Raw genomic sequence first — 21816 nt, 5'->3', positions numbered from 1 at the left:
TCTCAAGTAACTTCTTTAAGTACTAAGGCTTTTTTCTTTTGTTTGCAATTTAAATCTATTGTAACTAAAAATTGTTTTAAATGGATATGCAGTCTGATTAATCTAAAAACTAATCAGGGTAAAGTTGATGTAATGGCAGAAAGTGGCAGGGATTGATTTTTTATGGGTAATATCAGCAGTTCTGGTTTCCTGTTATCTAATAACTTCATGTACTCAGAAGCCCCTGGAGCTTTGACCAGAGGTGGATGATGGTAAACCAAGTTGCCATATTTTCACAAATAGAAACTGTCATTGTTTTTTACATATTGTTGGTATATTTCTTTTAATAAACCGAAAGTTAGTCAAAAATTCTAAAAATAGACTTAAGTTTGCTAAATTCTATCAGTGAACTTAGCGCATTGTCGCTACCCTACCTGTGATGGTATCGAATAGGATGACCTTTCATTTTCTTCCTCACCGCAGCGCCTTTCCCCTTTTTGTTTTCAAAGAGAAACTGGTAATCTGGGTAGATTCAAGGCATCCTTAAGAGAGAATGTCTTGGGGAGCCCCAAGGAGCTGATGAAGCTGAGCGTGCCTTCCTTGGTGTACGCCGTCCAGAACAACATGGCCTTCCTAGCCCTTAGCAACCTGGATGCGGCGGTGTACCAGGTGGGTGGTGATGAGAGGTGCAGTCTTTAGAAGGCATGTGTTACGGTGGCGGCATTTTTATTCACCCCTTCTCTCACTGTCAGATGTTCTTCTCAGCCGTTACCGATACCCGATAGCTTTGCCGCGGAGTCTGGCGCCCGCCGGGCTCATGCGCCCCCGTCTGGTTCGCAGGTGACGTACCAGCTGAAGATCCCCTGCACTGCGCTGTGCACCGTCTTCATGTTACACCGGACGCTCAGCAAGCTGCAGTGGCTTTCCGTCTTCATGCTGTGTGGGGGAGTCACCCTCGTGCAGTGGGAACCAGCCCAGGCCACCAAAGTCGTGGTAAGAGACATGCTCGATGTGACCAGGCTAGGACGCTTTCTAAGGTCTCACGCAGCTCAGACAGTCGCGCTGACGCGTGGAGCTTGATTATGTTTCTTTGAGTGAAAACAACCTTTGCCTTACACATATCCTTTTGCCCCTTAGGAAAATGTTATTGCTAAGGAGAGGAATACTGGCTTCTTTTTTTAAAAGAGGATAATGTACATAAAATACGTTAGAGATGGATGTTATCTTAAACTCAGTATAATGCCCCTCCTTCATTTTATGGATAACAAAATTGAAGTAACTTCAAAGAGAGGAAGTAACTTATCCAAAGTTCCAGTTAACAGCTAACCTGTGACTCAAACTGTGCAAACTCCCACGCAGTGTATATGTTCAGAACTTCTCGGCGTCTTTTTTACGTTTTCTCAGAAATATTGGGCAAAGTTTTCCCCATCTAATTTTCAGATTCTCCTGCAGTCACAAAAATTCTCGCTTTGGACATACAGCCACCGTCAACAGTTGGGCTTGTAGGGGAGTAGCAGTGGTTTTCCTGATAATTGATAATAACTAAAATAGGGCAAGAGGTGCCTTCACTTCCAACTTTTAGTTTAAGAGTTAAATGTTAAGGTATATACCTGATTTTTTTTTTAAAGTATTATATGCTTTAATTGGTTGTTTTCCCAAAGAGAAGTAGGAAGTAGAACTACAGTGGAGGACCTGAAGGTCAGGAGCTTCCTTCTGCATTTTTTTCCCAAATGATAGACCATGGGTTCTCCCATCCAAGTACTAACCAGGTCCCGCCCTGCTTGGCCTCCAAGATCAGAGAAGTTCAGGGTGGTGTGACCAAAGCGGGCCCATGGTCTTTTAGGAGCGGAAGGCAGCCCGGGAGGTATGCAGAGCTTGTGAAAGTAGAAAAAGTCAGCTTTTTACGTACTTTCTGGCCTGGCGGAAGAATTTTTTTTCTCAGAAAGTAAGTTTTAAACTAGTATTTATTGTCTTTACATGATGTTTAAATGTGCTTAGATTCTTGGTGACATTTCAAACGCTGATCAAGCATGCACTGCACGTGTAACTCGGATGTAGACCATTGGAGAAGTAATTTGTGTGGGAAGTAATGCAAACACTTAAAAGTTAAATATGAACTTCCAGGACCACTTTACGTGTTCAGCAAATGTCCACCTCGCACAGGTAATGCGCAAACTAAAGCAGAGGATTCGGCTGCTGGAGCACTAGAAAGCTCTTTCGTGTCTTGAACAGAACGCAGCCTCGGTAACTGCCTCTTGTCCCCTGCTCTCGTCAGAGTAACTCAGACCCCTGCCGGCCCCACATGATGGCCCTTGGCACGTCTGAGAACGCTGCCACAAGCCTGCCTTCCGTGTCTTCTTCTGTCCCCTGTTGAGAGGACCTGTTGCTTCCTAGAGTGTGCCTTCTGGGGTCTCCGTGACCCCGGGCTTGTCCCTGCGCTGCCTTGTACTTCTTTTCTAGACGCATTTATCCAGTTTTTCCTCGGTGTGTCCCCAAAGCTCATACCATTTCCAGACGCTGACTGAGTAGCGTGCGTTGTGTTGGTGGTGGTTGAGTTGCTAAGTCGTGTCCGACTCTTACGACCCCACGGATTGTAGCCCGCCAGGCTCCTCTGCCCATGGGATTCTCCAGGTAACTACCGGAGTGGGGTGCCATTTCCTCCTCCAGGGGATCTTCCCGACCCAGGGATCGAACCTGGGTCTCCTGCATTGCAGGCAGATTCTTTACCAACTGAGCTGAGTTGTAGTTTGCTAATTAACTCGACTTGTTCTGTCAGCCTAAGGTTGTATCAGGGTTTTTTTTTTTTTTTTTTGGTTGGAGGTGGCTATCCATTCTGTAACTGATTATATGACCACAAGTAGCTGTTTCACACACACACAGTTTTTCTCAGATGTGTTTTGTGCAGCAGTCTTCTAAACCAAAGTGCAAGTGTGTTTATATTTATTAAGCCCATCTTGTTAGCCTTGGGTTAATGCTCAAGCCTCTGAGGTCTCTGCATCCTTATGGTCGTTAGCTTTTCCTGAAATGTTGTTATGCTTTCTGCAGATGCAACACGCATGTCTCCTGGGTCTTCACTGAAAAGTTTAGACAGACGGGATCAGAGTTCTGAGGACATGCCTTTAGATCTCTCACTGACTATTTTTTTCCCTCTTGCTTAAGAAACATTTGTTATCCCTCAGTTTTCATGAATCAGGAATTCAAGGGTGCCTGCGCTCTGGCCTCTTTTAGACATTCGGGCTTGAGGGGTCTCATTAGAGGTTGCAGGCAAGGTACCAGCCAGGCCTGCAGGCAGCTGACTCGCCAAGGCTCATCCGTACGCCTGGCTGGTTGATGGTGGTGGTGGGTCTAGCTTTTGGTTTTACTCTGTTAATTAGCGCTTTGCCACATGAGCATTCACTCAGCTATGAATAGAACTAGTTATCCTCACTCCATTTCTGTCTTAGTAACAAAAATACTATGCAAATCTGTCAGATTTCTTACTGAACATTACTTCTGTGGAATTCCCCTCATCACTTAGCTAGGAATCCTTTCAGTAAGACAGTTTGGCGTGCGTCGTCGTATGGAAGCCACACCATGCGTGTGTGTGTGTGTGTGTGTGTGTTCGTCGTATGGAAGACACACCGTGCGTGTGTGTGTGTGTGTGTGTGTGGTCGTCGTATGGAAGCCACACCATGCGTGCGTGCGTGTGCGTGTGTGTGATGACCTCTGGAGTTTTTAAGCTCTACAAGTCATCTGTGGTGTGATTTTGCTTGCATTCAGTAACAGTAACAACACTGCAGTCAGCACTAGTTATTAGCAATGTTCCAACTCACAGTACTCACTCGTGCCCACACCAGTCATATGAGATGTGTGTCTTTATTTCCACTTTCCTATGAGGAAACTGATAGAGAAGCTCCGCAGTGGGTCCACAGCTCAAGCTCGCTTGAGCCCAGGCAGTGTGGCTCCAGAGTCTGCGCTTTGGTGAGTGTGCTGGCCTGCCTTCAGCGTCTGAAGCTGCTGTTGATAATTTCTGCGGCTTTTCCTTCTCTCTGCCTTTCTGAAAATGAGGACAGTATTTCCCAGTTCAGATTTTCTGGCACAGTTTCCATGCCCCAGTAATCTTCACAGACGTAGTGAACACACCTTGACTTGGCACTGTTCTTGGTCAAGATGCTTCTGAATTTAGGTGGGTGTTTTTATGATAGCAAACCACACATCTTGGACTTAACTCCCCATTCATTCATTCATTTAAAATCATTATTGACAGAGAAAGTGGAACTAGATTTGGGTAACTCTTATTTTCTTGCTAACAGTATGTCATCTAGCCAAAGAAACACTCTTTTCTTCTCTTTTAAAGGCCTTCGTCAAAGTTTTAAAGTATTTTTGCAAGCCTCCACTTATTCTGAGCTTTCCATTTTTTTTTGATACTAAAATTCCTGGTTGGTTCCTCTTGGTTTTGTATACTGTACTTTTAATTTTTTTTCTTAGTGTTCCTATAAATTGAGAATTCATCAAAGATGCCCTTAACCAGTGACACCTGACTTCTTTAAGCCCAGAGAAGCAGTCAGTGTCTGTCACCATTTTTGCTAACGGTAGAGATGAAACCGGCAGAAAAGCCAAGAATTTGCCAGACGTTGTATTTAGTAGCCTGAGCTTTCTAGTGTCCTTCCATTATTTTTTTCTCATCTCTATGCCAGTCTTTCAGTTTATATTAGGAAAGCATCCATGTTTATCCACTGTAGTCTATAGCAGTGGTTCTCGAAACATCAGTGTACATCAGAATTAACAGGAAGGTAAACAGATTTTGAGGGTGGAGGCTAACAGTTTATGATTCAGTAGGTCTGGGGAATGCCTGTCAATTTTCATTTCTAACAGGTGACGCTGCTGCTGCTGTTGGTCCAGGGACCATACGTTGAGGATCATTAGTCCACAATATCTTCTATTTCTTCTTTTATCTTCACGCAGATATTTTCTGTCTCAGGTCCTTAAAGTGCCACTCTGCTTTATCAGGCTTATTTGTTTTGAACAAGCTGTGTGCTTGTCACATTACAGTCATGTCCTCAACCCTTAGTTCCTGAGTGCTGCCACTCAGATAACGTGGATCTCTGAGCAAAGACTGATGAAGGCTCCTGAGGGTTAGTTTAGGAAAGAGGAGATAAAGTTGAAACAACAGGTAGGGGGTCCGTATGCCTGCATCTGTGAGCAAAGTGTCATGAATATATATGCCTCTCACTCTCTCACATCAACGAGCTATTTAAGAATCAGAGCTGTGTGTCAGCTTCCTCTGTATTCATTTACTTTATAAAATAGTGTATATGGTATGTAAAAGCCATGCTATTAATGTTTGATAAAAACTCAGTAAAGCTGGAATCTTACAAGTCCTTTATCCCATAGGTGATAGGGAATAAAACAAGTCAAAGTGTCGTCATTTCCACGATTGATGCTATAAGGGCTTGAGTCATGGTGGTGTCAGAAGTGGTGGCTGCTGCTTGCGTGCTAAATTGCTTCAGTCAGGTTCGAGTCTTTGTGACCCGTGCACTGTAGCCCACCAGGCTCCTCTGTCCGTGGGATTCTCCTGGCAAGGGTACCGGAGGGGTTGCCACGCCTTCCTCCAGATCTTCCCAACCCGGGGAGCGAACCCGTGTCTCTTATGTCTCCTGCCTTGGCAGGTGGGTTCTTTACCGCTAGTTCTGCCTGGGAAGGCCGACAGGCGGTTCACTTCAGTTCAGTTGCTCAGTCATGTCTGACTCTTTGCAACCCCATGAATCGCAGCATGCCAGGCCTCCCTGTCCATCACCAACTCCCAGAGTTTACTCAAACCCATGTCCATTAAGTCGGTGATGCCATCCAGCCATCTCATCCTCTGTCGTTCCCTTCTCCACTTGCCCTCAATCCCTCCCAGCATCAGGGTCTTTTCCAGTGAGTCAGCTCTTCTCATGAGGTGGCCAAAGTATTGGAGTTTCAGCTTCAGCATCAGTCCTTCCAATGAACACCCAGGACTGACCACCTTCAGGATGGACTGGTTGGATCTCCTTGCAGTCCAGGGACTCTCAAGAGTCTTCTCCAACACCACAGTTCAAAAGCATCAATTCTCAGCTTTCTTCACAGTCCAACTCTCACATCCATACATGACCACTGGAAAAACCATAGCCTTGACCAGATGGACCTCTGTTGGCAAAGTAATGTCTCTGCTTTTTAATACGCTATCTAGGTTGGTCATAACTTTCCTTCCAAGGAGTAAGCGTCTTTTAATTTCATGGCTGCAGTCACCATCTGCGGTGATTTTGGAGCCCCCAAAAAATAAAGTCTGACAGTTTCCACTGTCTCCCCGTCTACTTCCCATGAAGTGATGGGCTATGCACAGCTCTGTGCTCGGGCGCGTTGTTATTGGGACGGAGGCGCACGTGGTTATCAGCCATTGTGGCTGCGATCTGACTGGTATGTTTTTAACTTCAGCACTTCGTCTGGCCCTGGGGTGGCATTTGTTTGGTCCTGTCTTCTTCTATACAAAGCTGTGACTGATGATGACACATACTTTCAGTAGAACTATAAACAGAGTTTTGTATTCGTTTGTTTGGTCTCTTGGATGAGTTGTATTTTTAGTCACTAAGAATAACTTCTAAAACATTACTCTTGCAGGTGGAACAGAACCCACTGTTAGGATTCGGCGCTATAGCTGTTGCTGTACTGTGCTCAGGATTTGCAGGTAAATCATAAAAGCACTTGATTCAGTTGTCAAGCTGTTTTTCTAGGGAGCACGTAGTAGTCTTTAACTCAGCTTAGATCTCAGTCCTTACTCATTTTTGCAGTTATGTAAGAATGTGTTTGTCATCGTTGACTATCCCTAGTCCACCTAAGAACCCCAAAATAAATGAAAAAAGACCTCTGAAAATGGAATAAGTCAGTCATCAGAAAGCTCAAGTACCTCTTTGTATTTTTCTGGCACTGACCTCAGGCTAGATTCGGCTGCTTTAGGTTGTTAGTTACCAGCTTGCTATCTGTATTTCCCTGGTAATCTCAATTTCTTCCTCTGCTTCAACAGATTAGGAATTATGGAGTAGGGAGCAAAGGGAGGTGGCAAATACCTAGGAAAACCTAGTACCCAGAAGTAAGCGCCAAAAAGGGAGAGAAGAATCAAAAGCACTAACGTCAGATAAACATGGAATCTGGACTCACGTGTGTAAGGGAAAAGCAACCCATCACTGAATCAAGAAGAGACAAAAGTATGAATGTTAAGTGCAAGATAAGAAAGGAGATGTTTTAGAAATAGTTCCAACAGAGAAGAAACTGAAAGGGTATATTAGTTAGTTATAGCTATATATCTTTATTATTTATTTGTGCTATTTCAAGAGTTAAGACTTTTTTATTTTATAGTACTTTATTTTTGACTAGGAAAGTAATCTTTTTCTCTTCTAGTCATCTGATAAGAGGGGAAGATCTAAATTTAGGAATAAACTTAATGACAGCATTGTGCTAGACTTTTATTCTTCAACAACAGATCAGAAACAAAAACTGACTTACACTGGAAGTAACACAGTTTGATTTTTAGCACTGTTTGAACAGTTAAAGTGTGTCCAGCATTCTGTTTAGTTCAACCTGTCAGGACACAAGTGAGGAAACAGAAGGTGGTTTAATACCCCTCTGTGCTTGGAGTAACTGAGAACTGAACAGTTAAATGGCTTTTCCAGATGAGGAAAATCAAAGTTAGAACTAGGAGTAGCCATTATGTTTGTTTCCATTCTCTGGCTCTTTCCAACATAGGTTCATCAAAAAAAAAAAAAGCCTTGTTTTCATTTCATTTTAGTTGATGGTGCGCTAGTGGCAGTCTCTAGCGTTTGTAACAAAACTCTCTAATGTTCTCCTTGAACACGCATCACTCTAAGTGTAGAACTTACAGCTGTGCCATGTGACTTCTTGAGGGAGAAGTTTCGTGCTCTTTTGGAGTTCTTAAAAAGCTATGGATCATCAACCGCAGAAAAACGCACATATACACAAAACATACTGTCTAGTTAGGGAATTCATGTTCCTTCTGACAGTGTGTATAAACTTGGCCTATGGACCCGTTTTAAAGGAAAGTGGCTTCACTCAGCAAGTTCTAGGTAAATTTTATTTTGGTTGTGTTACTTATTCTGAAAAAAATTCCTGGTGGTGATTATATAGGTTATTTTGCAAAGTGGAAAGTATTCATCATTAAGCAGATACTACAGGAGTATGATTAAGATAACTGAGTCTTAACAGGGTAGTTTTCTAGCTGACCAGGCCGAGTGTTTCAGTGGCATTAGTAGACAGCTTTGGTGATCTGGCTCATCGCTGTCATAAAGGCAGAAACGTAACAGCATTGAGAGCTTCCTGTTAAATGTGGGTTAGAAAACTCCCTCTTGGTTACTAATTCTGTTTCTGTAAAAATACAGATTGGTGATGTTCAGTATGCCATGTGTCATAACCAGCACCACAAACGTGCATTAAATTAATGTGTGAAATGTTTTTCCTAAATCATATACTTCATATCTTTAGATTTTTATTCTAAGTGAAAGATATTTTAATTTCTAATAATATCTATTTCATATTTGCATACTTTTCTTTCAGGAGTATATTTTGAAAAAGTTTTAAAGAGTTCAGACACTTCCCTTTGGGTGAGAAACATTCAGATGTATCTATCGGGGATTGTTGTGACATTAGTTGGCGTCTACTTGTCAGACGGAGCTGAAATTAAAGAAAAAGGATTTTTCTTTGGTTACACATATTATGTCTGGTTTGTCATCTGTAAGTATCCAGGAATTAAAGGTTCTAGGTAGATCTTTTTAAAAAAAAATATTAACAATATAATAATATAGTATATATAATATAGAATATATATTATATGTAATAAAAGTTAGATGTCATTTAAACCTTTATAGCATTTTTAAGTTGTTCCTTTGATACTGAGAATACCAGCTTGAAAATGTAATTTTGATTTTATTGACTTACTTTTGTGGCAAAGCTATCCCAAAGCAATTTTTGCCTTCACAATCAAAAGTACCTAACGCGTTAGCAATAAGGGTGTACGGTTTAGTAGAGTACGTAGCCCTTTGGGCACTGAAAATGTTTTGTAGGAACTACGACTCAACTTTTAGCACAAACTCTCAGACGGCTGCGTCTGAGGCAAACAGCGTTTTCCAAGGTAAATTAGCGTGGCATCTCTGAGGGTGAAAAGTGTCCCACGTCAGAATGTTTCCTTTGAGTGTAAGATTTTCTTTCTTTCCGTACACAAGTGCTCGCCAGCGTTGGAGGCCTCTACACGTCCATTGTGGTCAAATACACAGACAACATCATGAAAGGCTTTTCTGCGGCAGCTGCCATCGTCCTTTCGACCATTGCTTCAGTGATGCTGTTCGGATTACAGATAAGTATGTCTTAGTTTGTACTGTAAGTTTTTGACAGGGAGGAGCTTCTCACTTCCTTGGTTCATCTTTTATTAAATATGGCAGTTGCTTACAGTGTTTACAGAAATTGCTTAGTTTTGCTGTCATTTATCATTTATTTATCATTGTCATTTATTTAAGTGCAGCAGTTCGTATCTGTGTGGAATGTGGGGTTCACGGGACTTGGTTACTTCAGTGGTTCCAGAGCTTAAACCGAGGGTGCTACTTGCATGAGAGTGGGCAGGCGCTCCGTGGGAGGAGCGTTTCTGCAGGCGGGGCCCTCCTGTTCCGCAGGCTCGCGCGCAAGGCCGCCCAGGAGTGCAGTGTGGACGGCAGAGGGGCAGCCCGGCCTGAGCGAGTGCTTCCTTACACAGGGGCTGCAGTGAACTGGGCTTTCGTTTTGAGGGAAGAACAGTGAAACTTCTTTCATTTTCCCCTTAGCTTGTACCTTCCTGTTTTAGACTTGGGTATAAACTGCTTTTGAAACTACAATCCAAATCTAAATTTTCTTTTATAAAGCTATCTTTATTTCATTTAATATGTAAAATAAAAAATTCATTACTGTAGCTGGCATTCTGGCACCTCCTTTGTGCTTGTCCTTCTAGTATAATTTTCCCTAGCCATATCCACTATTAGTTGTCTTCTGAATTATTTAAGCAGAGATACTGACTTGCCAGTTATACCAGAAACTAATACATGAGGAAAATCTGTCAAATATCAACATTAAGTAAAAGAATCAGATCTGGCCTACGTTTACATTTCATTTTAAAACTGACTTTTGTTATAAATGCAAATAGAAGAACATCAGTATCTTAGGAAAAAATTGATAGTATGGTTCCAATCTTGATTGTGCCATTTATTAGCGGAACAGCCACGGGGAAGTTACTTAACCCGTGTCTCCATTTCCGTGTTTGTAAATTGGGAACAAGATCCCCTGTCTCCTGGGGTTATTTTAGGTGAAGTGTTTATTAGAACAGTGCCTGGCGCACCGGTGTTCCGCATAAAGCCAGCTGCTCACCATTTCTAGGCCCTGCTCTAGATGTTCTATTTAATTTACCCTCTTCCCCCCTTTCTGAAGGAAAAGCTAGTCTTTCTTAGTTAGGGATGAATTAAAACCCATGGCTCCATGTCATTTCTCTGCATGACATTTTTTTTTAAAGCTGTTAAGACTCCGCCATTGTACTCCCTAAGATAGAATATGGCTCAGTTTTGAACAGAACGTGCAGTTTGACACAAAGATTTAGTTATATAATGCCTGCTTTGGGCAAGTAACTCAGTTATGTCCTGATTTTCAGAATTAAGATTAGAAAAAAAAGGTTAGCAGAAAATATGTTTACTTATTAAATCACCACCTCATTTGCTCTTCAGGAATCCTCAAAGGTTTGAATCATTAGTCACCTAACTCTGAATTTGCCAACTACCTCTTACTCTAAACTTGAACAGGTTTCCAGTGTCACGGGAAATCCACGTTCCACTGCTCTGAGTCCGCATATCGGGATGTCGGGGTGCTCTTGGTCAGTGACCCCAGACAGTGATACGTGTGTTCTTGAAAAGAATGTAGTCACTGACTGTCACTCCCTTGACCTCACCACTTTGGTTTTTTTTGTTGTGTGGGGTGGGGGGTGATGCTCCAATTGATTACTTTTCTAAACCTTACCATCAAAATACAGAACACTTACAATTTATTTTCCATACACTCAGATAGTGTAAACCCACAGCTGAAAGTCTTCAAAATTTTAAACTGATCGTCGTGGTGTAGTTTTAAGGGCACAAATACAGATTAAGCTTTTTTTTTTCCTTTCCAGCACTCACCTTTGCTCTGGGTACTCTTCTTGTCTGTGTCTCTATATATCTCTATGGATTACCCAGACAAGACACTACGTCCATCCAACAAGGGGAAACAGATTCAAAAGAGAGAGTCATCGGTGTGTGACGTTAGCCTCAAGAGAGATTCCTACTAAGACTAAACCATTTATATTAAACTAGAGCCTTAAGTCAATTTCAGAAGGTAGATTTAAAAAACAGAAACTGGTCTAAGAATTAAGAAGAAAGCTATGTGAATGTGTTTTAATGTGACCTGTTTGGAATGAAGGGTTTTTATTACTGTATATATAACAACGTCCATACAATAGTATGGAGACAATGTGGTGTTAAAAAAAAATCATGCGAGGCTGCAATATTTGATTAGTGAGGTTTGGGGTTGTGTTACAGGTTAAAGTGCCAAAGCCGTTTCTGTACTAACTGTTCTCTTGTTCAGGTACCAGGGGAGAAGGGTTGGCCCCTCCTTATTCTGCAAGGCATGTGCAGTATTTAGTCCCCGCAGCAGTGAAGACCTAGCTCTTTTCTTACAAAAGGGAGGCAAAAACAAGACAGGCTAGTTCAGAAACAGACTGTGTAACTCCTCAAACTGAATCTATCTAGAAACTCAGACAGTGATGTGTGGGTGGTGACTGAATGCCCCTTTAAGCGCTGGCTTTGTGGCATTTATTGTCTGGACTCGTATTTCTTTGCTATTAAGGATATACTTTTCTTCAAAAAACATTTCTAATGTCACTTTTGTACTTTTTTTTAATAAAGTATGTAACTGTTGGGCTCTCAATAATTTGTGAAATTTCAGTGTTTTTTAAAAAAATTTCTATGATACGGGAAAATTCAGCAATAAACTTAATTTATTATATGAAATCTGTTTGCTCACTACTTGTATTGTAGATATGGCCATTAAGACCATGCTTAAGCATAAACACAAGCCCAAACCACTAAATTTTTTACTTTCTATATGCGAACTTTCATCAAGTTGCAAAAAGGGCTTATATAAAGAGACTCTAGCTAGCGCTAAACAACAACAAAAGGAATTTGTGAAGACTGTAGGGCTCCAGGCTATAGGAATTAATGTACATTTCTTTCAGGGAGCTGCTTTTTCAAAGACCTGGCTCTAACAATCACTGCCCCTGTGTCATTTTACTCAAGATTCAAATACTAAGGAAGCTAGGAATACTAAGGATCTGGAAGGGGGATGTTTTTGCAAAGAGGCGGGGGATACTAGACCTGTAAAACATGTCCCAACTTAGGTTTTTATTCCATGGCTGATTTATGCTGAAGAAATATTGACACTTTACGTGAATCTTTTCTAGGATTAACAATGTATACCATACTTGCCAATATAAAACTAAGCTCACTCAACTAAAGAAGCTTTAGTTCATGCTAATTGGCCTCTCTATGCATAAAAATAGACTTTCATTGGTATTCAGAAGACTTCTAGTAGCAATAGTTAGAATAAATTATAGCAGATCAGAATGGAAATTCTCAGATGAGGATAGCCGAACCTATCAAACAGATCACATCCTACTCATGTTCCCTAAGCAGGAAAGTGTACTTAACAATATGCAGATACATGAAACTGGGAAACTCCATTTCAAATATGCTTTAATGGACTAATTTACAAAGATCCTAAGTCGGTATCTGTAAAGTAATTCCTTGTTATTCAAATGTATTCAGTGCCCCAGTTCATATAGTATGCCAAGAGTTACCTGTACACAGCAATGAAAAGATAGGTACAAGATCTGTTCTCTGGAAGTAGTCAGCTGTATCGTCAAAAAAACTTAATTTTGGTCTCCCTAAATTTATTAAGAACACTCATGATCCTAAGAAAACTGAGGTTTTTCTACACAAGTTAAAAAAAAAAATCTTATAATAAGAAGAGTTTCTGGATGAATGGCATAGTAAGAAACCTCAAGCCAGAACTCCCCTCGCCCCACAAACACACATACATCGGCATCGGAACAGGTCTCACTGAGAAGTAACTGGAAAGGAGCGGAAAGGCTTGTCCAGCCGAGGCTGTAAGGAGGAGCCACACAGAACCAGCAGGAGGGGCGGAGCAGCAGTCTGGTGCCCGGGGGGACTCGGAGGAAGGGAGATCACACGGGTGGAGCACCCTCCCTGGGAGTCAGCAGCTCACCAGGCGTGCTGGGCAGCCCAGCCCTGGGTCAGACACAGCCAGCCCCCTGGGCTAAGGGCTGGGGGAGCCCCGGTGCCTCTCGAGTGGGGCGCGTGCGCCCGTGCAGACAGCAGGGCCTGTAACTGCCCTGTTGGTGGGGAGGTGAGTGGGCGCAGCTACCGTGGAAAACAATGTGGAGGTTCCGCAAAAAACCAAAACGAGAGCTGTGATCCAGCAAGTACTCCTGGGTATACATCCAAAGAAAAACAAAAACACCATAAAGCTGCATGCCCCTCCCCACCGGCGCTCACAGCGGCATTGTCTGTGAGCGAAACATGGAAGCAACAGCGTCCAGCAGCAGAAGATGCGCATAGACACGGACATCAGCCATAAAGAAATGGAATTCTGACATTTTCAGCAATATGGATGGGCCTAGAGTTATGCTTAGTGAAACAAGTCAGAGAAAGACAGATACTCTTGTCATCACTTATATGTGGAATCTCAGAAACAAATGAATACAGCAGACTCACAGATACAGAGAACAAACCAGTGGTTACCAATGGGAAGTGGGGAGAAGCATGACAGGGGTAGAGCTTAAGAGATACAAACTACTACCTATAAAACAGGTAAAGAAGAAAGATATATCGAGTTGCACAGGGAAATACAGTCATTTTGTATTAACTTTAAATGCAGTTTAATATATAAAAAGTGAATCACTAGGCACACCTGAAACTAATGTCACATTGTAAACCCACTGTACTTCTATTAAAAAGCAAAAACCCCTCAAGCCAGAGTTTAAATTCCAGTCCTTTGTCTCCAGTAGACCAAAGTGACTTTAAAAAGACTTCACTTAGTTTTATAAAAGTCTGTTTAGTACTTATTGACCATGAGGGGACTCTGATGATTTTTTTTTAAAGATAAAGATTTAATAAGTTGACAAATCACTTAATAAAATGCAGACAATAAAATACAGATTCTGACACAGAATAATAGTTTCAATTCTATTCTAAATGGCAAGGCATATAAGAATAGATAATTAGAATTTAGTATTTTAAAAGCAATTCAATTAGAAATTACATTCTACATACAGGTGTTATTCCAAGAAGTTTCATTCCATTGGCTAGGACTGAGCGGACAGCTCTGAAAAGGTGAAGTCTGGCCTACAAAATAAATCAAAGAATGATCAAAGGTCAATTCAGTAACAGGCTAACTGTAACTGAATAAGTAAAATTGCTTTTAGAAGTAATTCTAACATCCTTCTAAATTAAAGTAGGAACAATATCTCCAAGTGCCCGAGGGTTGGCTGTGAGCAAAGAGACAAATTCCTAGAATCTGCTCGGGAAAGCTGGTACTCAGGGTGGTGGGATGGGAGTGCCAGTCACACCGTGAAGCCGAGCTTCAGGTGGGGGGACTCATCGCGCACTCGAGGCAGGGACATGTGTCTGTGGTGGGAGTGACAGCGATCGCTACAGCCTCACCACAGTCACTGCCTGAGCATCTGAGCGCGCTGCTCCAGGAACGTTACCAGGCTGACTCAGTAACGACAGGCCGAGGGCGCCAGAGTCGACGGGGAGAAGCGGGACGACGTACCCCGGCCACCTCGGGAGGACGGCTTCTGACGTGCAGCGCCCTGTGCGCGGCGGCGGCGAGATGACTGAGGGAGGAGAGGCCAGGGTGAGGGCCGGCGGGGGCACCCCCCACCCCCTCAGTCCAGACAGGCCAAGGCCCAGAGCCACCGAAGGCTGTTTGCAGAGCTGAGGGGATGAGACCGAAGTCACTGCTTGTCACTACCTGGCCAAGTGAGACAAACCAAACTCCAGATTTAGTTTCGGTCCTGTTCCACTCTTAGGGCTTCCCCGGTAGCTCAGACGGTAAACGATCTGCCACGCAGGAGGCCCAGGTAAGACCCCTGGTCGGGAAGATCCCGGGAGGAGGCCATGGCTATCCACTCCGACATTCCTGCCTGCAGAGTCCCACGGACAGAGGGGCCTGCGGGGCTACGTCCAGGGGGTCGCAGAGAGTCAGACACGACTGCGCGACCAACACCAACGCTACTGTTAATACTGGGTGCTATGCTTACGATTCCGCGTTCTTTAAGGTTATGATTTCACTGTTTCATAAGTACGGGGATTACTTTCTAATACTAGCTTTCCTTCACTTAGGCACCCCTCAGGAAGAGATGTGTAACGGCCTGGCCTGTCTCCTCCGTAGAGTGAGGTGGTGGCGTAGGACTAGTTATCAGCCCATTCTGCACACACTGGCCACTCTTAAACTATTTTTTCTGTTTACGTTACGGCAGCAAGAACAATACTCTGCCAGAGAAATGATGCTTATGACATTGGTTATAATGATTAAGTGACAATAGAGATTTTCTGGCTTCTTCATGTCTTTATGTCTAAGTGAAAATCAAAAGAAAACAAAAACCTGTAAATCTGGGGAAGACAGGTAGAAAGCATGGTCAGGTAAAAAGTCCCAGTAAATCTGATTTCAATAAATCTTGAGTGAAAGCAAATACTTCCTTTCTTAAATAGCTTTATGAGAAGATACGACTTTGTTGCTATAAGAGTCAACCTCTGTTTAGAGTTTCTAAAACCAGCACTGCGAAACTTCTATCAAAGGGTCACCTACTCGCTTTCCAATTCATCCTCTACCCTCTATCAGACTGACTTTCCTGTGTCTCTGCTTAGAACTTTCTTATGGCCCTCACTGTCCCAGCGTGAGCCGGACGCTTCAGGACACAGCGAGAGGCTGCATGTGGCTTCCCGCTTCTCCCAGAGCTGCCTCTGCAGTGCTCCTCACGCATCACGTTCTCGCTCAGCTCTGGGCTTTTCCTTCTCTGCCACCTCGTTCCTCCTGACTCACATCTACGCCCCTCCTCTGAGACGTGCTCTCCGATCCCTCGAGGCTGGCTGAGAGCCCTAACGTCCCCCTCATGTCCACTGTCCTAACATGCACTCTCGGCCCGTCCACGATGCAGCTGTCGGTTCCCGTTCACTGGGCCTTCAATCACTGAGGGAACGGACTAACTGCTAACGTGCAGAGAGGACGTGAGAAGCCCTGGGACCTAGAGTGTCATTGTTTAGGCTGACAGGCTGTCTATGGGAAGCCTCTGGATGAAAGAAAGGTCCTTTGTCACATCAGGTCTCAAACACTTCATGCCCGAAAAGGGCGAGTCTGTAACGTACCTTAGAGTTAGAAGGTAGCTGACAATGTGTCTGGGCTGAAGGTCCTGAGATGACCTATAAAGCACCTCGTCGAACCTGAAAGACAGATGAGAGGAGTGGGTGGCAGGGGGAGGCCGGGCACGTGTGACACGCAGCTAAGATGCCAAGACAAAGAGGGTGAGAGGCTGACTCGACATCATTAGCGGTACTAGACATATGAAGAACCAGCTGTGTAAATGTGAAGGTGAAGGCACATTTTTTTTTCTTACAAATACCTCCATGGCAGGCACTTTTTAAATTACCTTGAAACCCTGTGGGCCTGGCCTAAAGCAAGGACTTAAGTCATAGCGGTTAAATGCACACAGGCCCCAGCCATGTTTAGGAACATGATCGAGGAGAGACTTTTCACTGCCAAGAAAACCAGGTTGGCTTGATTTTTTCCTCAAAAGCAAGCCAAATGTAAGTAAACTAACCCCTCTTCCCAGGAGAGAACCGCAGACCGCTGTGTGGCAAGAGGAGAAAACGCCCTTGCTGCTAAGCGCCCACACCCCTTCCAGGTCCCTCCTGACAAGCACGGCCTCGCCGCGGATGCCGGTGCGGGCGCAGAGGCAGGCCCCCTGCCCCTCTATCTGAGGCTTCGCCGGAGCCAAGAGCAAACGAAAGGCTTATGGTCTCAGGGCAGGTGCACAGGGGCAGGGACCTGCCTCCACTCATCCCAGAGGGTGAGAAGATGATCGTTCCTGAAACGTAAAAGGTTATGCTTCACCAGGCTTTACGTTCTCATACTGTGATCTAAGGGATGTTAGGCATCTGGGCTGATTCAGTGGTGATGCTATTTTTAAAGCCTCAGGATCAGCCGTGAGCATGCCCTTCGTCTGCTCTCTAAAGGCAGGCGCTCACTCTTTGGTCACATCTTTGGAGAAGGGCTGTCTGCAGTCACTGGCCTGGTCACTTCAGTGGTCAGCAAATGACGACAGTCCCTCACGGAGCAGCAGCAGACGACCTCGTGAGGACCCCATACCTGAGAAGATGCTGGAGAATGGAAACAGACTGCGGCTCTTGTAAGCAGGCAGTGTTGAAGTCATTGAGATAGCCGCATCCAAAAGTCTCTTCCAGACTGTTGTCAGAAGTTTAAACACAACAAAGGATTAAGCAAGTCAGCTGGGGTACGAGTAACTGCCAGTAAGGAACATCATCCCAAGCATGCATACTCTCACTCTCCTTAATCTAGTCCTAGACTCGGAAGCTAACATTGTTTGACTCGATGCCTCAGTTTTTCCTAAATCTGTTTCTTCATCTGAAAATGGGGTATATTCCTTGGCGGGATTATTCTGAGTGCTAAGTGAGGTAATACACAGAAGAGCACTGTTACATAGGTGTGCAATAAATAAATGTTCAAAAACCTCTCAAGATCCACATATAACAGGAGGTCCACCAGACTTCACCTAGCTTGGAATGTTAGATGTGGGAGAAGTGCAGAAACCAGAGCCTTTGGTCTAGGAATCACTCCACCCAGGCCTCGCCCCGAGAAGGCCAGAGCCACCCTGTACTTCCCCGCAGCCCTCGTCACCTGTGGAGGCGGGCGTGTGTGTACTGAAGGAAGACTCCCGTGTCCCCGCGGCTCTGGAAAACACGATCCCAGCTGAACTGGTAGTCAGACAGCAGGGAGCCTCTGAAGTCCTAGAACGACAGGAAATCTTCAGCATGCGGAGTCGTCGCGGCACCCAATCAAAGGCTCTCCCCCGCAGGAAGCAGTTTCCACAGACCTGAATGATGAGGGCTGCGAGTCCCACCTGCTCTGCTGTCTCCTGGGGGTTCTCCAGCTCTTTGGTCGCTGAAACAGACAGAGGGAGCTTCGGTCACCTTGCGTGAAACTGGACAAAACCCAGGGTTGAAGTGCAGATGTGCTGGGTGCTAAGTCGCTTCAGTCATGTCCGACTCTTCAGTCGTAGCCCGCCAGGCTCCTCTGCCCATGGGGTTCTCCAGGCAAGAATACTGGGTTGAGTAGCCACTGCCTTCTCCAGGGGATCTTCCCAACCCAGGGATCAAACCTCTGTCTCTTATAATGGCAGGCGGGTTCGTTCCCACTAGCGCCACCTGGGGAAACCCGCCAAAACGTATGCGGACAGCATTAAGAACAGACAGGGGCACAGTGGGTCCTTTACTCTCCTAATTTGGGCAGACTTAACTTTGATAATGATGTTTCCCAAGCCTTCATTAAAGGGGAAGAGACATGATTTTTCTTACAAATATCCCATGTAAGACATTAGACTTCTTTACTTCTGTTCCTTCTTTTTCCAAGGGTGAAGCTTACACAAAGTCATGAGACTTGTGACTTGCTTCAGGCGTGGAATACAGGAACTCTGCATGATCACTCCAGCTGTGGCGTGACGATGCTGGAGCTGCCTGGGCAAAGAGGCTCGGGGAGTATCGATTCACACTACTGAACCAAACCAAACCAGAGCCAAGCAGCAAGCCACAGCCAAGTAGCAAGCACCAAACCCTGGAGCCCTCAATTAGTGAAGCTATTTTGGACAAGGTTAGTGAAAGTTCCAAGGAGGGATGATCAGAATAAATCGCACTGCACAAGAAGTCCAGCAAAACATAAGAGTGGACGTAAGTTACGCCTGTAACAAAACAATGAATTTACTCTTAATAGAAGCCATGTTCTGTAGCATCCTCAATCGAATCTCATTTAGAACATCTTCCAGAAAAGTGACATCTCCTCTCCGAGTTTTCATTCCCTGCACTACCCCAAAGGGCACGTGCTGGCACCTGAAATGGAGCAGCAGGTATTTAGTTCTCTGAAAACGGAAGGAGCTGCTGATCAAAGTATGCAACAAGACATTTATAGAGAACAGTCTGAGCTTTTAACTCCTGTAATCAATAAGAAGTGAAACATGCTGTGATGCGTTGCGTGCCAGACCCCACACAGAAGATGTTAAACACGCAGCCTCATTTCACAGTCACAGGAGATGATTAGATTTTTAGTTGCCTTTATGAAAAAAAGGAGATCAGAATTAAGCATTTTGAAAATCAAGCCATTGAGAGCAGTTATCTAATAAAACCATTTATTAAATGTTTAGAAGACAGAAATCAATATAACCATGCAATAATAAAACTAAGTGCAAAGAACACATGTTTTTCCACACTAACAGCTTGAAACAAGTAAAGTTTGAACGAAAGTCTAACAACCTGGTACATTTTTGGACATGGCTGATCTAGCAACAGATGAATGCTCTTGAGAAGGCACTTTAGAATCATGCAGATCGTACCTGTCTGCCCAGTCATATCCCATGATCTGCAGCATTTGGAACACTTGCTGAAAATGCTTTTTTTGCCCTTTATCTGTCTTGAGAAAAAAAAAGTGTATTTAAATAAAAGAACAGTGGTAAGTTAAACCCACAGTGTTGTTGTTTAGCCGCCAAGTTGTGTCCAATTCTCTGCGGCCCCAGGAACTGGACCTACCATGGTCCTCTGTCCGTGGGATTTCCCAGGCAAGATACTGGAGTAGGTTGCCATTTCCTTCTCCAGTTGGTCTTGCAGACCTAAGGAATCAAACCCATGTCTCTGGCACTGGCAGGCAGATTCTTTACAACTGAGTCACCAGGGAAGCCCATTAAATCTACAATATGTTGGACATAAGTCATACTAAAATATTTGAGTTTTGACAGGCTGGAGTCATTATCAGCAGATCAGTTTTAAGTACACACATGAAGAGTATGCCACTGGACGAATGTCTAAGCAGAACGCTCTGCAAGGGCAGGGGGAGCTGCAGCGCCCCACTCAATATTCCACCTGAATCACCCCTCTCTCAGCCACGGGGACCTTTATCTCCAAGGAGGCCAAACCAAGCACTAAAGAGATATTTATTTAAGAGCAATTTCCCCCCTTAGGAGAAACAAAGGTTTCACATGGAGAGAAAGGAAGGGAAGAGGAGACCAGAATATTACTCAGCATAAAAGGAACAAACCACTGACATATGCAATAGTTTGGGTGGATCTCAAGGGCATTCATTATACTGGGTGAAAACAGCCAATCTCAAAAGGTTACCTAGTGTGAATCCATTTACAGAACATTCTCAAAGTGACAAAATGGTACGGTGAAGAACACGGCAGTGGCTGCCGGGGAGAGGGTCGGGGGAAGGCATGATCACTAAGGGGCTGCCATAGAAGAAGTTGTTTTGTGATGGCACAGTCTGTATTATGAATGTGGTGAAGGTTACCCGAATATACATGTGATAAAATTTCATAACCATCCCCCCATCCTTCCACAATCCAGGCCCTAACACAAGTGTCTCTAAGTATTGGTGAAATTTCATTAGGGTGTCTACCAATGTTAGTTTCCTGGTGTCGACAAAGTATCATCGTTGATAAGATATTATCTTTGAAGAAGAGTGAAGATAATATGGAAACTACTATTCTGAAACTTGTGAGTCCTAAAATATTTAAGATAAAACGTTAGTTTTAAAAAATGCATTATGACACATATATATTCATTACACATAACCATTCTTTTGTGTAATTTTCTTTTAATATGAAGCAATGTGAACACTTTCATTTTTAAAGTTTTTTTTTAAACATAGTGAGTAGTGTGGTTGCCACCATAAACACACCACTGAATTCTTTCTAAAGTTTGACAAATTATTTTTGCATAGTTTTTCAACAGGGCTTTCAGTTTCTATCTCTGCAGTTTTCATGAGGCAGGCATCATAACCTTTTGTTTTTTATTGTGATTACTTACCACATAGATCATTTTATCAAAATTATACTTTTCCATTCGATCTATAGCAGCTGCAAGATCTCTGAAGAAAAAAAATGACCGTAGATTAACTTACTACACAGATCTGGGTAATAATTTGTTTCACCTATTTAATAGTAATGAAACTTTTCTAATTAAGAGTTACTGTTATTCCTCAGCCTCAGGTACAGTACCCATGCTTCTATAATCCCAATACCATGCTTAGCTGCAAAGCAATAATAACAAAATCAGCTTTGGGAAAAGAATTATGAAAGTGCTGTGCAAAGATCAAAAATAAATAAAAGCTCTGGGACAAGTAGTAATAATAACTAAATAGCTCTAGGCAAAGTGTTTGCAGGTAAACGCTTTACGATTTGCTAAGCCTTTACTGGAAAGAATCACCTTCCTGTCACTTTTCCGCGATGTGCTTTCCTAGAGAACATACTTAAAGCAGAGGGGATACAACACCTGAACAGGTGTCTTCTAGGTACTCTTCCAAAGCCTTGGGTCACTCATAAGCAATATTTTCTAAAGTATTTGAAAAATACCATAAATTCTTTTGACTAAAATTCTACTTATCTCTGGTTAAGTATCCAGTTTGCACACAATATGAAATATT

The 21816-nt window shown here is 43.4% G+C and overlaps 2 protein-coding genes across 10 annotated transcripts in view; one reads left to right on the top strand and one right to left on the bottom strand.

The window, feature by feature from the left end:
- The window catches only part of SLC35A1 (solute carrier family 35 member A1), a 36375-nt gene extending 17300 nt beyond the window's left edge, over positions 1-19075 (top strand). The window contains exons 3-8 of one of the 3 annotated variants that reach the window (XM_065911546.1): positions 489-648; positions 820-972; positions 6598-6664; positions 8545-8721; positions 9210-9344; positions 18760-19075. In XM_065911546.1, coding sequence (XP_065767618.1) covers positions 489-648; positions 820-972; positions 6598-6664; positions 8545-8721; positions 9210-9344; positions 18760-18764 — 697 coding nt within the window. In that variant the 3' untranslated portion in view covers positions 18765-19075. The other 2 variants (XM_065911543.1, XM_065911544.1) reach the window with 2 other exon arrangements.
- Positions 1-21816, bottom strand: part of RARS2 (arginyl-tRNA synthetase 2, mitochondrial) — a 93994-nt gene that overhangs the window by 13023 nt on the left and 59155 nt on the right. For 4 of the 7 annotated variants that reach the window (XM_065911538.1, XM_065911537.1, XM_065911536.1 and 1 more), the window contains 9 exons: positions 21201-21261; positions 19733-19809; positions 19108-19232; positions 18224-18291; positions 18028-18137; positions 17479-17574; positions 16479-16553; positions 14884-14947; positions 14382-14453 (listed from right to left, as the gene is read on the bottom strand). In XM_065911538.1, coding sequence (XP_065767610.1) covers positions 14382-14453; positions 14884-14947; positions 16479-16553; positions 17479-17574; positions 18028-18137; positions 18224-18291; positions 19108-19232; positions 19733-19809; positions 21201-21261 — 748 coding nt within the window. Of the gene's footprint in view, positions 1-3041; positions 3054-12887; positions 14454-14883; positions 14948-16478; positions 16554-17478; positions 17575-18027; positions 18138-18223; positions 18292-19107; positions 19233-19732; positions 19810-21200; positions 21262-21816 lie in introns of those variants that run through there. The other 3 variants (XM_065911539.1, XM_065911542.1, XM_065911541.1) reach the window with 3 other exon arrangements.

The sequence above is a fragment of the Muntiacus reevesi genome, chromosome 19 (genome assembly GCF_963930625.1).
Source record: "Muntiacus reevesi chromosome 19, mMunRee1.1, whole genome shotgun sequence".
In the NCBI taxonomy this organism is placed as follows: domain Eukaryota; kingdom Metazoa; phylum Chordata; class Mammalia; order Artiodactyla; family Cervidae; genus Muntiacus; species Muntiacus reevesi.
Note: the sequence above shows the minus strand (reverse complement) of the source record. Positions and strands in the feature narration are given on the sequence as shown.